Here is a 17590-nt window from a genome sequence, read left to right as displayed (position 1 = left end):
AGGTCGAGGCGCTTCACTCCCACGTCCGCGAGCCCATCGAACCTCACCGTCACGATTCGCAGAGCTCCGAAAGCACATTCGCACAAATAATACATCACTGTTGTAGAGCAGCGTTTCATAAATAAACTAAGGAGGAGTGAAGCGACACTTTTTGTTGCTGCAGTGTTTTTTTTTTTTACTTTAACTCGAAGCATTCACACTTAAGTTGTTTGTGGATAATAAAAGGAATGATACGTCACTGCCAGAAACACACTCTGCATTTGTTCGTCACTCCTCACCCTTTCATATATCTAATGCATCAGGATCAGAAGGCCGGTCGATTAAAGGAAGTAACACGTCCACATATTTCTGCACAAACATATAAAGTAATTGTAAGCACTTTTTATTCATGAAAAAGTTTCATTTCAAGTCATCATTTTTATGTTGCTTCGTAAATCTTGGCAGACACTGCGCAGATTTGGCTCAAATTTTACTCCTGAATTGATTACGTCTGCTGCTGGGTCGGTTGTTGTTTCCTGTGCAGTTTGGGGGGCAGTCAGCTGGATAGTTGGCATGTGGGAAATTTTGACTTTCCTGCAGTTTGAGCTGTTTTAATGTCTTATTTCCCATATGGTGCTCCTTATGGATGCTTTTGTGCTGTTTTCAAAGCCTGTCCTGTCACCATATGAGAGGCAGCAAGATTTCCCGTCACCATCTAAAATCTTTGCTCTGAATGTAATTAGAACGAAGAGTATGAAGTAATAAAGAGCTGAAATCCTGCTGAAATTGTTATAAAGTAAACCTATAGACCCCACAAGAAGTCTGGGACTTCCTGTGAGCCACATGTCCTAATGTAATCTGTGCTTTACAGAGATAAAGAGACAGTCAACATGAGGAGAGAGAGGATGAAGGAAGAAATCTATGCAGTGAACACACAAGATTAGTTTTCACCCCTCAGCTGTAAAAGGCTGATGGGTATTGTTGTCATACTGCCGGGTGGGCAGGTGGCGCGGACACAGATCGAGACGACCTAGGAGATGAATCTCAGTAACCTTGACATCAAGGTCAAATTTAGAGGTCAAGTTTTCTGTTTGGAGCACGACCACCAAAAACGTTCACCAGCCACACTGCAACTGGTCGGGGAACACGCATTTCTCTGTTTGCGATGGGTGGTTGCCAGATGGTGGCTAGGAGATCTCTACGCTTGTGTGACTGGGGCCTTGATAATAAGGACCGCATCGGCATCTTAACTAACCTTGGCAATGTTTGCTTTTTAAAGGGCTGCAGCTGACCCTCAGTGTCACACGACAGCACGTTTACCTGGTAAATGTTTGCGGGGACACTTGTAAGTCACATAAGAAGGGGCAGGAAAGCTAATGCTAGCTGTTGCTCAGTGTGAGTGGCTCTTGTGTTGTGCAGCACACGATGACCAGCTTAGTGTGCCTCCTTGCTCTGCCCATGACACAGCCAAAGTAAGGTTTGATGAGAGTGACCACAAGTCATTTGTAGTTGTCATGCCAGAAACTCCAAAATGGCAACATTTGCCACTCTTGACTCCTTTGCTTTTTTCTCGAAGAACACAGGTCGAGTTGTTCACACAGCAGATCTGTACACTGTTTCAGACAAAACTCAATTCTAATTGAACAATCAGTCCTTCGATCAACCGCTCAAGATCAATCGAGAATAAATGCCATCACTGCAGTTGTTTTAATAGTGAAAATGGTCAATGTGAAAGATTTTCTGAACAGGAAATCAAATGGTGACATGACGTGAAAATTCACAGTCAGCAGTTCCCTCTCTCTCTATCACACACATACACTGATACACACACATGTGATTTATATAATCGCATGGATGGCTAAATTGCTGGTAAAGTGCAGGCTCCCCTCAGTCACGTGGAGTGGAGCAGTCTATTAACATTCTCCACATATCAGTGCTTACAGTGACTCTGAGGACATTGTTCAAATGTAAAGAATAATTGCTGTCAAACAAAACAACTGTACCACACTTCATCTGGGAGATGAGCTCATTAACGGGCAAAACTGTTAAATAATGAGTTTTTAAAATACAGCTTGCTAAGAGAAAATAAGGCAATGATTTCTGCAATAATGATACTGCAGTAATTAATGTCAGGCATGCTTGTGTGTAATTTAAAAAAAAAGAGGTGTTTTGCTCGTAATGTTTTCATGCAAAGCTAGAGAGAAATCTGGTCAGTGTGTTTACATAACTGTGATTTCAAAGTCCTTTCTGCTAGTGTATAAAGTGCATATCTAATCAATTGCAATGCAAACTGGAAAACTTGTACTTTTAATTCAGTACATTTATATTCCAAGTTTCTGAAGAGTTTGCGATTCAGAGTTATGATGCAAAATATAATCAAGAAACAATTATCTGAGCTCCTGCTGAGTTTCTAAGTTTGCTCACTTGCAAAGAAACAAAGAATCTCTCACTTTTATGATAGCTTCATTGTAATAGATAGAGACAGAAAACCCAGAATAAAAACACATAACATAAAAGTTATGAATTGATTTGCATATCATTGAGTGAAATAAGTATTTGATCCTCTAAAAGTCAGCCGCCATTCTTGCTCTCACAGATTGGCCTTGTGCCCATGGAGCACATAGATTACAATCAGTCAGTCAACCAATCAATCACTCAATCAATCAATCAGTTTCCATCCTCTGGACCACCATGGGCAAGACCAGAGAGCTGTCATCAAGGACAAGACTGTAGACGTGCACCAGGCTGGAATGGGCTACACAACCATCAGCAAGACGCTTGGGGAGAAGATTTTTCGGAAATGAAAGAAATAGTAAACGACCATCTAAGATCACACCTCATGGGTACAATCATGAGAAAGGTGGTAGATCAGCCCAAAACTACATGGGATGAGGCTGTTAATGATCTGAAGGCCGTTGGGACCACAGTCACCAAGATCATTGATAGCACACTACGTTGTAATGGGCAGCAACAGCACCAATCTTGCAGCACCAGCAATGTACCTCTACCTAAGGAGGCACATTTTAAGACCTGTCTACTGCAGAAATAACCAACATTGTATTTTATTATCCTTCTGAGCTTGTGACTGTAAAGCATTTTAGAACTCATCAATGAATATAAGGTGGAAAAACCTTCCTCCACAGTCTTAAAGGAAGTGGCATCAAGCTATGGCACCACTTCGGCATCTGATCCTTGTACGTATGATTTGTAATGTAAATCTGGCCAGAGAACTATACCATCAATTACAGTGAAACCAACATAATAAAAGTTGCTCTTGAACACATTTTATATATTAAACTTCAGGGATTCCTTTTATTCTTTGATTGCCAACAAAGAAAATTAAACCTCTTGAGTACTGACGGCATTGCCAAATCCTTATTTCTGAGCGCTCCTCTCCAAAAACTCTTCTATTCCTCCAGTTCCTCTATTACCTTATATGCGAACGAACATTGAGTCGATCCAACATACACTGCTCTGCTATTCATGAATGCACCTAACCTGTAGCTCAAAATAGTCCCCAGAGAGTAGCATTTGCTAAAGACTGGTGTGAAATGGAACTGGTACTTGATCTAAAATGAAAAAGAAAAACGTCAGTTGCCTCCTAAACATATAAGCATGGAGAGGTGGTGGTTACAGAGAAACAGCTGTCCTATGGAAATGATAAAATGCCTAAGTGTGCCAAACCCAAGCGAACACCGAGACACGCCATCTCACAGTCTCTTCCTGTCTGATAGCCATGACAGCTGAGCTGAGACAGACAGAGCGGGACAGCAGACAGATGCTGTCGACTTAGAGAGATTACTCCATCGCCCGTCCATCCTCCTTCCTGCCCATTTGTCTGTCTGCACTCTGTTCTGCTGCTTTCCAAAACTTTCTCCAGAGACTTTTTCACAAATTGTTTTCCAATTACGCCGGAGTAATGCAGACAGTTAAAGATGCTACTACTTCTAATTACAAAATAATTGCAGTTATGGATTTTCCACCGTACCCGTGTCAGATTGTGTTCTGCTTTTATTTTCATCTTGGCTGCGCTTATTTTTGCTAAACAGAAACAGCCATCACTAAAAGATTGTAAATGTTGCGAGTCTGAAACAGATGAAAGGATTTTAAAGACTATGATAGAGGCCTTAGGGTCGCTCTCGGTCTGTCTCGTACTTAAATTCAAACAAAGTGGCATTCTAAAAGTCGCCCTGGCAGAGCTCTTGCCCCATTAAGAGGAGACTGGGTTGCCTATGGCAACACGTGGACAAACCAGCACAAGGTCAAAAATACCTGCCTCATCCCTCAATCTCTTGGGAGGTACCCACACAATACACTGTCCTCTCCAGCAATTACTACATCACTTGAGACTTGACACATGTTTTGGAAGAGTTAAAAATGTCATCCTTACCATAAGTAGTACTCACTTTTCATATAATCTAAAATAGATTAGCTGACAGCTAAGATGCAAAGTGCTTTCTATGCACTCTATTAAAACCAGGACCAAACCGACAAACCAATACTCGCTCATTCACCCAACCTGCTTCCACCATCTTCAACTATTCCTCCCTAATTTAGTCTCTTGTACTCGGGTGGATGACCTACCAGCTGTTTTCGAATAAATTTGGACTTTTTAACAAAACAAGAAAAAGTTTGTGATTTTATATTTTTCAGTGACCTAATTTGTCAGACCTAGTACTGAGAGACTGTACAGCGGACTGGGAGTTAGAATAAGCCAGCTACTATTAATTTAAGGTAATGATGTATGACCAGAGAGAGATACTGGAGGTCAAAAAAGGAAGCGACTCAAAGGATCCCAAATAGAAATCTACGAGACAATTCTGAAATGCAAAAGAAGGCAGCTGTCCTGCTGCTGCCCCCGAAGAGGCAATTAAACAGGAAACATCGTAGCCATTAATTCAGTCAGGCTGACATTTCCTGTATTCATAAGGTGAAATAGTATGGCGTTTCTGAAGTGCCCTCATGGGAGGAGCAGAACTGGTACTGGACCGAACAAAGCCACGATGTTATAAATTGTGTGCATTCATAGCAGAAGGATTTGAACCATTCCTCTTCTTTTTCTGGCACTTTTTTAAAAGCACTTTTAAAATCACATTTGACTGGTGATTTTACACCAGTTTTGTATCCGTGTGACTGTGGAAATGAAGGTTGATGCTCTCATCTGAGCTACACATCCAATTTAGCAAAAATAAAATCCAGTTTATCAGCCATGCTACTGCTGTTTTATCAGCAAAGGAAGTTCACAAGCTCTGCAGATCTTTGTAAAGGAGATCATCTCATGCTTTCCACGTTAGAAAGCATGAGAGGCTCTGCAAAGTGTTTGGGTTGCAATTCTGTGCTGGTGCTTAATGAGCGTTAACTTTAACATATTTTCCAGTGACCAAACACTATATACTATACAGACCACTTGTGTTTAGTTAAGACCAAGAAAATTAGTCCAAAGCTGACTACAGATTCTCAGCTTTAAGTACCGCTGCTGCCAATAAGGATTTTAACATTTTCCATTACAGGTTACTGATGGATTTTTCCTCAGTTTAAAATTGTATTTTTCACACCAAGTTGTAGATTCACATAAAATCTTGTCATCTCTCTAGCTTCTAAAGGTGTGGAAATTTGAGGTACTCGTAAAAAAAGCTGTTTTACTATGAAGGCATTTCCCATCATCCCATCAACATGGAGCAAAGTAAAACTGCACACACACAAACACAGGTACACACACAAACACAGCAGGTTGTACAGAGTGACATACTGGTCAAGTGTGAAAGACTTCCACACTTCCATTATCCACGCTTACACACACTGTGCGTACTGTAACGTGTGAATCAGCTTGCTGCCAGCCTGCCAGGTTGTTTAGCAACTGCACGGTTACCTATGGTGGGGTTTTTTACCTGTTCATTTCCACTCAATACCCCACTACCATTGTGTCCTCATCTAAAAAGCCGTTCCTTGTTTTTGTAGAACTGTGCTGTGGCACCTGTGTGCCTGCACCACTCCACCACTGTCCTACTTTCCGCACCCCTGAAAAGATCCATTATCTCAGAACAGACTTCTTGGCCTGACTTCCTCTTTGTCAATGACAGGTCATCTTCTTTAGTGTTCTTGTAGCTGTCACATTAGATCAGGGGAGACTATGGTTGTGACAAAGAAATACCAGAAGCTCCTCGACCTGCCCTGTCAGTGTTTCCAAAAAAAGATGCTTCCTGGTGCACCGCAGCTGTGGATCTTAAAGTGAAGCCCGAGGACACGTATGACACTGCTACAACAGGCATTCTGCAGTTTGGAATATTATTTCAGCAGCCACGGAGACTTAATAATAAGGACGATTACAGCAGGGATCTGGTTGTGCTTCCTGTAACATGCTTGCGCAGCACAGCAGAAATAACACAGTGCGTGTCTGATTTCTTGTGTATTACTTAGTTTGAAACACTGGATACTTTGTAGCAATGAATTTGCCAAACTAGCAACTCACCGTGAAGACACAGCTTGACTCTGCTCAATTCAAACTCTGTCCCTGGCCTGTTGCAACAGCTGAGTTAGAGTAGCTCTGCTCTGTAGCTCTGACATGTATAAAACAACTTATATGGCAGTGTACCTGTGATAAGTACAAGACAACGTATTGATAACTCACCTCATATTAGATGACATGACCAGTTATTTGGTCTATAGACTGAAATTTATTGTAAAAAATGTACAAGTTTCCTTTGCAAATGTCTTGTTTTATCTACACAACAGTCAAAATCCAAAGACATTCAATTTCCAGTGACATTAAAAAAATAAATTGTTGCATTTAAGAAGCTTGAACCAGGATAAATATTTTCAAGGAATTGTTTTGGTCAATTCTTTAGTGTTCAATTTAAAAAAAAAAAATACTAATGAAGAGGAACTCCAGTGGGAAAAAAAATACTAATGTTAACAGCAAATGTAATGTCCCTGTTATACTGTGAAGGAGCCACAATCTCTAACTTGAGCCAAATTATTATGTCACCCTCAAGAGAACAATGTGAATGATGCAACCATGGCAACACTGCCACGGAGACTAGAGAAGGGACAGAACGGATGCTCCCTGAACAAATCTGTACTCACATTTAAAAAAAAAACTGAAATCACATTAAACCAGAGAAATGAACAACAAGACTGAGATAAATTTATCCTCTGTGAGACCAGTTTGGAACGGACTCATACAGCCTGTGTGAACCTACAGTACAGTACGTGCCGTGACGAAGAGGATAATGTTTCTGTCTCTTCCTCCTCCCTCCCCCTTCTACTCTACTCCTCGCTCTGCTCCTCTGAGCTCCTCTAAAATCCTGCAAGGGTTTCCTAGTATAAGCTAATATGGTTTTAAGAAGCACAGAAAAAAATGGTCTCGTTTGTGTTTTGGGCTTACACATGGCTGCTTAAGCCACATGCCATCCAAAAATCTTACATGAACACTTACATGAAAAAAAGATAAAAATGTTTTCTGATACTTGTTAAAACATTCAATTTCTTGACCAGGGTTGACTTTAGTTGCCTAGTTTTAGACTCTGGTTTTCTCTTGATTAAATTTACCCAAACCTTGTTGTCAGCACTGTTAGGTAGGAAATATTTTCCTTCAAACAAACTACACCTGTCAAACATATGAAGTGCAAGTACTCCACTAGCTCAGCCAAAGGGGATGCTATTAATGTCTCATGGACACATGGATGGTTCCTTCTGCAGGGTGAAATGTTGGCGAGTGTCATTATTAAGTAACCAGGTAAAGCTTTTTGGGAAGAGATATTGTTGCTGTGCTTTCAAAATGTATTTACTTATCTTTGAAGCTTTGATCAACACAATGAAAGTGTTATGTCATGCTTCAATAAATGAAAGTTAAGCAACTTCCACCATCTTGGCACACTGAAAACAAACTTAATGAGCGGCGACTCTTACTGTGAAGTCTTTCTGACTCTGACGAAAATTACAAAATGAACTTTATTTATTATTTACTATAACACAAAACAAGTCACTGAGCCCTTAAACTTATCACAAAAGTATTTACTGAGGTCAGATGCAAGGGCTGACTTGCCACACACTTCTATAGGACCCAAAGGCTTTTTGCAATCACAGCTGTCAGTCGCTGGTAGCCTTTAAAAAGAGCGCTGGTGTAAGTCTCGTCTAAGCTGACTTCACTTTTCCGACCCAGAATGCATCTTGTATACTGCCTATAGGTATCAAGCAAATTATCTGCTAGAGCTTGACTGATTTAGGATTTTTAAGGCCAATAGTGATACAGTCTGATATTTGGTGATTTAAAACTATGGTATTTAAGTATATGTTTTGTTTTGGACACACGAACCATAGGCATTTCCCTGACATTTGTTATATGGAGTTCTTTATTTACTTGTTTACACTCTGTCCGACTGTTCGGATCAGCTGGTTGTCCTGTTTGTGGCATTCCAAATACCTGTTGCCAACAGGGAAGTTCTAGAGTGCCCTTTTTTCACTTTTTGACCGTTATTACTTCATACACATAGATCAGCAAATAGTTCGTCAGATGGTATCGACCTGCCAATAAATCAATTGGGCTCCATCACTAGCTAGCATCACTGCTAACACAGATGAACTGCAGACTACCTTACAAAGCAAAATAAAGTCTTAAGTGGATAACAGTGGATTTGTGCTGTGTAGTTAAGTTACAGCTCGATAGATGAATGTATCTTGCTTGCTAATCTTAGCACTAGAAAAATTATATCTCATCTCAATGGCTAGCTTGGCAAATATCCTTCACCACCCAATGTAAATTATATTACAATGATACTGTTAGATCTATATCAAACAGTATTGCTTTAGCCACCTGTAAATCATTTAATGGAACAAAGTAAAAATGTACAACAAAAATTTCCTTTCAACAATACTAGCAAACATGTGTGCTCAGCCAGCTAGCCATAACATGATTGTTTATGAAATTACATAAATAAATATATTATGAACATAGTTCGAGGTTAATCTTGCTAATTAAGCTCTGATAATTATTGCAATGCTATTAAAGGCCATCGACCCATCAATCCAACCATCCATGGATAGCAGTACGGCTTTTACATTTAACCACTGCCTTGACATATTTTTCATATTTTGGCAACCACATGACCATTTTCTCTGTTTCAAACTAGCCTCTCCATGCTTTTCAGTGGTATCACTACATCTGAAAACACCAGAATATCGCAATCAGAGCATTACAGTCTTCATCATCATCATCCTTCATGATATTACAATTCATCCTCATCATTGTAGCACACACTGCAGATGTACTGGTATCTCTGTCCCCCTTCCCTCACTGGGTCTCTCTCCCTTGGCCCATCACCATGACGATGGGAGCCGGTTCCATGGATACAGTCACTAGGCAACCAGCAGCATCAGCAGCAGCAGCAGCAGCAGCAAGGAACAGCAGTGTCCTGTCAGAGCTAAAGTGGAGCAGCAGTAGAACACTGAGCCACTCATCCTTCTTTATCTGTATGCAAGTTTTCTCTTTGAAGAGGAAATGTTAATGCATTTATCATTTCTTAGATCTGAAGCCTCGGTACTAGGCATGCTTAATTTAGACTGACAAAATGAGTACATCTATAGATGGGTTTAAATGTAAGTAATACGGAAAACTGATGATGACAAGATTGCCGTTACCTGAATATTATTTATTTCACCATCACTAAGTGCTCGTATGTAAAAACCTTCTTCTGTCTTTAGTATTTCTCATAAACGGGAACCACCAAATGCCAAAGACAAGGGATTAAGTACCAACCATAAAGTATATTAATAAATAATTAGGGTTTTCAGTATAAATGAGATGGCTATTTATTTCGACAACTGACAGATTATTCATTTGCTCAGCTGTAACAGACAGGCATAAAAACACAGATTTGCCCAAGCAATAGTCTAAAAACCAAAAAGCTGTTTCAATAAGATGATGAAAAACAGCAAATTCTCACACTGAGAAGGTGGAATTGGATAATGTTTGGCCATTTTAATTGAAATATTACTCTATAGAAAACAAGCAATAATCAAAAGATCCACTTATTAAGTTGCTGACTATTGACCATCTTGCACTGGCATCACACTGTGCATTCTTAAAATAATCATTACCCATGGGTCAAACTGCAACCATCTTTGAACTTGATTTTCATGACTGCTGCTTACTTGTAAACTATCACGACGGCATCTTGTAGGGTTATGACACCAATTCTTGAAAAACCCTGTCCACAGATAGGCACATAAACACCTGCAGAAGTACTCAAAATGGTAGTTCCTGCTATGGTAGACGTAGCCAGGACCATATTTTTGTGCGCTACAGATACAGACTCACAAGGTGAAACAATATCGACCAAGCTGTGGCAGCTGCTAAATACTGGACTAATCCAGCTGTTGCTAACAGCTGGCAGATCATCATTCAAAGGAGAAAACAAATTCCACAAAGAGGGAAACAGTGAAAACTACTCCAAGTCTTCTGTTATCTATTCATGAGATAATTTAGGAAATGTGTGAGCAGCAATGTGCAAATGCAAGAAGGGGTTATACATGTAACCACACCAGAGATTCATCAATGTGTGAGTTTTATTATAACAGATCAACTGCTGTGAACTACTTTATGAAGTGTTTGCAAGGTCAGTTTTTTATTATTATTTGAAAAAAAATATCAGTTTTACAACCATCTGTCAGTCCTGTGAATTGTTCCCTTGAAAATTATTGATCAGTCCAGTGGTTTGTGTTCGAAAGTCTCAGTGAACGTTTGGTTTGAAAAGTAATCTTCAACATACAGGCGTTAAATACAATCCATGGCTATAAGGTACTTGATTAGATTCCATTACTGATACACATTTCTACCTGACAACCTCTCAAAAATCCCTTTATAGTCCCTAAAAAATCTACATGGTATTCTATATCTCATGTACCCTGAAGATGTGGCAGATCACTCTCCATGTCTGGAGAATTACACATGCAGCATGTAAGCTGTTGTGATCAGTGTGCCCAAAGAAAGAAACCAGCGCTGAACACATAATAGTTTTTTTTTGCAAAATGACACCAAAATGAGCAGCGACTTCAAAGCCCTGTCGAAAAAGAGTGTATAAATAGAACCGTCTTAGGAGCAACAAAGACAGAGGAGCTTTAAAATATGTTGCAGTTGAGATTGGAATTAAATATTCTCTTTGATTTTAAAAAGGAAAAAAGGCTCTTTTTGTTGGTTTACAGCCCTGTAAGTCACATACATACACACACAGAAGAGACATGGACAACAAATTAGAGCTTGTATCTGTAAAAATTATGATCCAGTTAATAAAAAGCCATAACCTTCTACAGGTGCATAACTGCAGCCATAAACCATTTAGGCAGATGGTTAATAAGCCTTTGTCATTACAGGCTCATAACAAGCATGACAAACCGATACAGCTAAATAATGGTGCAGATAGTCTAATAAGCACAGCATACCTCAAGGTGGTGGATTTAACAGGTGTGAATGTGGTGCATTATATGAAAGCATGACGTTATAATGGCAACAGGGCTGGGGGCTACATGTCAAGACAAGAGGGTATGTGACACTGCATCATATATTATCCCCCCACACACCCCACCTCTCCCTGATCCTGCAGTCATGGTTGTTTCATTAGCTCATCTCGGAGCTTCAAAGGCCCTGGGTGGGGGGTGTCTATGAAAGGATGAAGGGGCTTAATTTGTGCGTATATTTAAGCGCCAAATTATTCAATACGGTGTACAGTGCCACTGTTCAGATGCTCAGTAGCAAAGCTCACCAAATTCTGAAAAATGCCATTCAAGTTGTCACGTGATGTCAGCCCAAGAAAAATGTATGGTCGTGACAAAACATGAGGGAAAACCATAAAATGTCCCTCCTGTGGACATTTACAGGATATTTTAATATTTATTTAAGTTATTTTTTTTCTGTTTTTTATCCAGTAAAATCAGACTTCAGCTGCAGTCTTTGCTAACCCCAGATTAATGTGGTTATTCATTAAGGGAACTCCATCATCAGCACAGACTTAACATGAAATGGGCTACGGCAGCAGGTATGTGTCTGTCACTGTCGCCTTACGTTGTAAAGTAGAGTAGTTATCCATCTGGCAGGCTGCTGGTGACGGATCCGGTTAAGAAAGAAAAAAATCACTCAGCTCGCCCCTTTGGAAACCGCAGCACCGGACGGGATCAGTCTACCGGGACAAACCGAACCGGTGTGAAACCAGGACAGGTACCCGCGCTATCAGCCGCATCTTTAGTGCCCCCGAAGCCAGAAGACGGAGGAGATGAGCGCATCAACCGGGGCAGTGTGATTCATCTCAGGGTCAGGTTTAAATCCAACTCGGTTACACGCGCGCAGACTACACACTGCTTTCAGTCACATCCCCTTCGGTCCATTTAGAAAATAAGAAGCAGGCGCGCAATGTCACAACACAGATTCCGTGACCAACGGAGGGGAGCGGCGTGCTTCTCCTTCTTCTTCTCCGGTACCGTAAAGCACGCTGCAGGAAAAAACACATTCAGCACGAGCGTCCCCTCCCATACGTCCCTCGTAGAGAGAGAGAGAGAAAGAGAGAGGAGGGGGAGGAAAGATGGATGAAGATGGAACGAGGACGCGTGGATGTGCGCGCCTGTGTGCGGTAATCGCGCACGGGTGAGAGTTTGTGAGAGCAAAGAGGAGAAGTCGTCTTTTATCTCATTGTGCAGGTGCGCGTGCACGTGAAGTCGAGGTTGTCTCTGAGACTGTTGCCATGCTGCCTCCATCTTTTCCTATGAGGTTTTTTTTTTCTATTTTGGTGCGCAAAAATAGCCCGGTTTCGATTAGAGATAATATTCAATGAAAAGGTTTATTTTAAACAAACGCCACGCTCTTATAAGGCAATGTCTTTTAACGGATGATATGATGTAATAATGTCTTATTAACTATTAAAAAATTATCTTTTAACCCTATAGTTCCGCTACAAGCTACAACCAATTATGAGTTGCTACGTTGTTAAAAGATTCTTATTAACAATTATTAACTTAATTATAAAGGTCCTGCAAATAAGCCTGGACTAAAATCCACTAATCACCAACTTGTAGTATTTATAACTGGATTTGATGGCATATTAGAGAATGATAAACCAATAAAGCCCTTTATTGAAGTTAATACGAACAGACAGTAGTAATCCATCAGTCCTTATATTTATAAATGACTTATCCATTGTGCTTTATACTGTAACTATTTGCATTCCAAACAAGCGTCTCTTTTTCTTTAAATTACGTATGACAAGTCACCAGCAATATCAGTATCTGAACCCACCCTGCTAAACACACACTGATCTTTGGCCTCTGTGATAAATGTGTCCCTCCTCCTCCTGACCATCATTTTAGCATTCAAAGTGAAATGTGAATCTGAAAGGCAAAGGTGCCACGTTGTCATTGAATCTTAACCTATTCTCGCTTGCTCATTATTTAATTTCACAGCACAACTGTTGGTAATGATGCCTATCTCCACACTGACTGGCCTATAGCGGCATGACACAAGACACACAAACATCAAAGACGAGCCACACACGTGATGCAGTGGTGGAAGCAGCCGGGGACCCTGCTGGAATTGTGGAGGACATGATGGATGCTAAGTGAGCAGCCTTACCCAGAGCTCAGTGTGGTGCAAACTGCTGCTTACATTCAGTAGTCATCTGAGTGGGCTGCTGTTTTGAGGCTTCTAAGTCTAATCAGTTCATTCACAGGCAGCACGAGCCAATTCAATACTATTTGTTTATTTCAATTTCACTCAGCAGAGCTTAAATCCACTTTACAGAAATGCCCACTTTCTTCAGTCTTGGCAACACAAGTACAAACAGGTTGGCAGTGAAGTAATAGCTAAACTTCCTGTACGTACGCCTGTGTCTCAGCTCAGAGTTTCACTCTGAAGTGTAATCTGTTGCCTGCGGTTTTACACCTCAGCTGCACGTTTCATGCGGATTAGCAAAGATGAGCATCGTCATTTTCCAAAATCCTCGATTAAATCAACACTTTACATTTCTGCAAATCATTCCACACAGAGAGGCACTGGTTTGAGATCTGCGAAGCAGGACTGTGGCAGGAACATCAGGACAAATTAGCCTAAGGAGGGTGACAGCAGCTGTCCCTGCCTTATTTCTACTGCCCATAACGGCATAGTGAGGCTGCTCAGAGGCCAGCATGACACAGTGCATTGGCAGTAGGCAACTTTAGGTGTGCAACTGTGTGAGTGAGTTATGTGTGTTACTGCAGAAGAGCACTCATACTTGCAGATCTGCTCTACAGGAAGTCAAATCCATGAATAAAATAGGATTCGATAATCAAATACAACAGATTAGACCCATTTTAATGCTGTAAAATAAATAAGATTAGACATTGGGTGTTAGACTGTTTTAATAGCATTTCAGTATACTTCTTCCCAATCATCCGAATGCTAAGAGTTTCTTTCCAAAACAGCAGCAACAGTCAGGATTCGTTTTCGATCAATTTAAACACTGTGTGAAATAAATTATATTGTAGGTCTGGACTGCTTGTGTGGGAGGTCATGACAACATGATAACAAGTACCATTAGAGTAGTACAATTAGAGTAATTATGTTGGCCCCTGGAAAAAATTAGATATAGGTACAGTAAATCTTGTGGCTCCCTGTGAAGACTTAAACCGACCTGTGACTTTGCAGCTCTGCTCTATTCTATTGTACTCAAGTCTACTGTAACAGTGACATAGTATCCTTATGCCATCTGTACCAGTAGGCAGTGCCAGGATGAAGCTCCCGTTAAACCCAGATGGCAGCACTGGGATTCTCCAAGATCGACTGAGTTTGACAACAGTCTGCGAGAAACCAGGAAGCCGGCCAGCCCGTCACCCTGTCACTCAGCTAGTCATCTTCCTCTCTCTAGCCCTTCTTTTTTCCTTTCCCACTACACATCCACTTTAACTCCATGTCAGTCCTTTAAGTATTTGGTTAAATAGCTTAAAATGTTCAGGGTCTAAAAAAAATATTCAGCTGGGACTGCATTTTGTTGCCTGGCAACAACAGATACCAAATATAGAGGCTTTTTAGATAATTTTGTTTTCAAAAGAGGACATCCTACAATAAAGAAGTCTACTTTTAGAACACGGATGACAGCACAAATGGAAAAACATTTTAAAAACACAGTACAGTCTACTGCTGAAAGGATGGTGAGCAGCTCCTCTTTTGAGACTCAAGCCACTGATTATGTACTCGTGCAGCTGAAGAAATAAAAATAATGTGAAAATGTTATTTTTATTCTCCATTATTTAATACAACATGGTCAACTTTGAGGTATTATATACTCCTCACGAGTGAAACATTGCAAAATATTTACTGTTTCCTGTTGATGACTATGGCTTATAGCTCATGAAAGTCACACACATACATCAGAGAAGTACTTTTGTTTATAAACGCAGTACTTTACCATGAATTACTATATCGGTGCATGGTGGCATAGAGGTGATCATCTTGTGGCAATGTGGAGGTGTTATTTAAGCCCAGGCTGCTTTGATAGCCACCTTCAACTCATTTCTTTTAGGTCAAGGTCACTCGAGGGCAATATCTGTCTGCTGATAGTAATATCATGGTCAGCAAACCCTTTGGTCGTAATGTTGGTGCTGTGGGGAGGTGTTGCGTCCTGCTGGAAAAGCAAAATCATCACCTCCATAACGTTTTGTCAGCAGACGGAAGCATGAAGTGCACTAAAATCTCCCAGCTGGGTAGCTTTGGACTAACCACCACCAAAAACCAGAACCCCAAAACATCAGAGGCCCCTGAACCTTCACACTGGACCTTAAACACCTTGGAGTCTATGCCTCTCCACGCTTGGTCCGTACTCTTAGACATTCATTTCCAATGAAGTTTCCCATTTTCAATTTCCAAATGAAATATAAAATTTAGTTTTATGTGAATAAATGACTTTGAACCACTGAGTAACAATCCTGTTCTTGTGCTTTTTCCCAGATAAATGCTTCTGATGGTGTTTGTGACTCAGGCCTGGCTTGATATCAGGAATCTGACCGTTGTACAGTAGCACCTTTCCTGAGGCCCCACGTTTGTTGTGGCCCCCCAGGCCTTAGTCCACTCCTTCTGAAGCTCTCCCAAGTTCTTCAATCGACTTTCCTTGACAATACTCTCAAAGCTTTGGTTATCTTTGTTGCTTGAGCACCTGTTACTACGAGGACGCTGTTCCCATCAACATTCCAGCAATATGCTTCCATACAGCACTCTGCAAACAGCCAGCCTTTGCAGGAATGACCTCCTGTGGCTTACTCTCAGAAGGGAGGAGGGTGTTAAAGATTGTCGTGGCAACTGTCAAGTCAGCAGTCTTCCCCACAATTGTTGCATGAGATATACAGTATCTCTCGTATGTTTGCTTCTCAAGGTAAAAGCTTAACACACTAGCTTTGCATTGCCTTTAAAACAGAGATAAGCAACGGTCAGTTTTTGGCCTATTGACTGTCAGAACCTAAATGCATCACTACTACAAGTGTTCCTCTAATAGCCTTGTTTCACATCTGGAACCACATCTGGGGTCACATCTGAATCACTGCATAATCTGAAATTGATAACAGTTCAAATAGATTGGACAAATATAATAAAAACAGAAATGGAGGCAATCAATCAGACCTTACTGGGTACGGTTTCATTTTAAATTTCTACATCTATAAAATGATATAACAACTCTAAAATTTCTTTCCTCTATAAAGAAAATCAGGTATGGATACATAACCAATTACAAAAGCAAATGAACAAAGCAAACTAAAAAAGCTCCAGATGAAAAATGGATAATGCAAAATGTGTACATGCACTGACTGTACAGTATGTGCAGCCTGCTGCAGTTGCTTCTATTAATTTTCATATTTTTCCATTTATTTCATCTGCGTGTTTCTTTTTTATTTCTTTTTTTTTTTCAGTTATTGCTTGTGATCATTGTGAGCTGTTACATCCTGGAAATGATTTGGGGGTTTTTCCCTTAAAAAAAAAATTCACGTTAATACTTGCTCCAGACAAAAGAGACTAGAAAGATGGAGACACAAGCTCCATTTCTTCATAGCGAATGGGAGCGCTGGAGAGGAGTGAAGATCACTGCTTACAAGTCCAGTTGTCAATAGGAACATCAAGATCATACTGATTAGCTGCCAGACAGCAATAATATGTCAAATGTGCTGTGCTGACCATCTCTGCAAAACAAGGTGAGAAGGGTTTTAAAACCACCCAAAGTTGTTCAAGGCATGTGCCCATCAGCTGGGTATCAAGTATCTCTTTAACCTCACATCTGTCCCTTTGTGTTAAAACACAGGGACAGATGTGAGCACTTCCTTAACACTTCCTTCCTTCCTTCCTTCCTTGCTGTGAAGAAGAATAATGTGCAGTAAAACAGAGAAGTTAGAGGAGGCTATGTCCAGTAAGTATGTGGCACCATGTTGAGGATGTTTGAGTTTATGGTGGTCACAAGAAAACAAATTGGCCTACTGAGGTAAAACCTGAGGATGAATGACATCAATCGCACAAATGGGGGTAGATCTTGACAGTCTGCATCATAAAAAAGGACATTATCAAGACTTTTGGATGTATATAGCGTCCAGTTAAGACCTCACACAGTCACATAGA

The 17590-nt window shown here is 40.5% G+C and overlaps 1 protein-coding gene across 5 annotated transcripts in view; it reads right to left on the bottom strand.

Moving 5' to 3' along the window:
* Positions 1 to 17590, bottom strand: part of lrrc7 (leucine rich repeat containing 7) — a 137720-nt gene that overhangs the window by 72301 nt on the left and 47829 nt on the right. For 2 of the 5 annotated variants that reach the window (XM_040031525.1, XM_040031522.1), the window contains exon 1: positions 1 to 17589. This exon is cut by the window's left edge and continues 12795 nt beyond it. The exons of 1 other annotated variant lie outside the window; for it this stretch is intronic. Coding sequence is in view for 1 of the 4 variants with exons in the window: in XM_040031523.1 (XP_039887457.1) it covers positions 12035 to 12059 (25 nt within the window). In the remaining 3 variants the exon portion in view is untranslated. 2 more of the 5 variants (XM_040031523.1, XM_040031526.1) reach the window with 2 other exon arrangements.

The sequence above is a fragment of the Simochromis diagramma genome, unplaced genomic scaffold (assembly GCF_900408965.1).
Source record: "Simochromis diagramma unplaced genomic scaffold, fSimDia1.1 OVJJ01000284.1, whole genome shotgun sequence".
Taxonomy (NCBI): domain Eukaryota; kingdom Metazoa; phylum Chordata; class Actinopteri; order Cichliformes; family Cichlidae; genus Simochromis; species Simochromis diagramma.
This window is presented reverse-complemented; position numbering and strand designations above follow the sequence as displayed.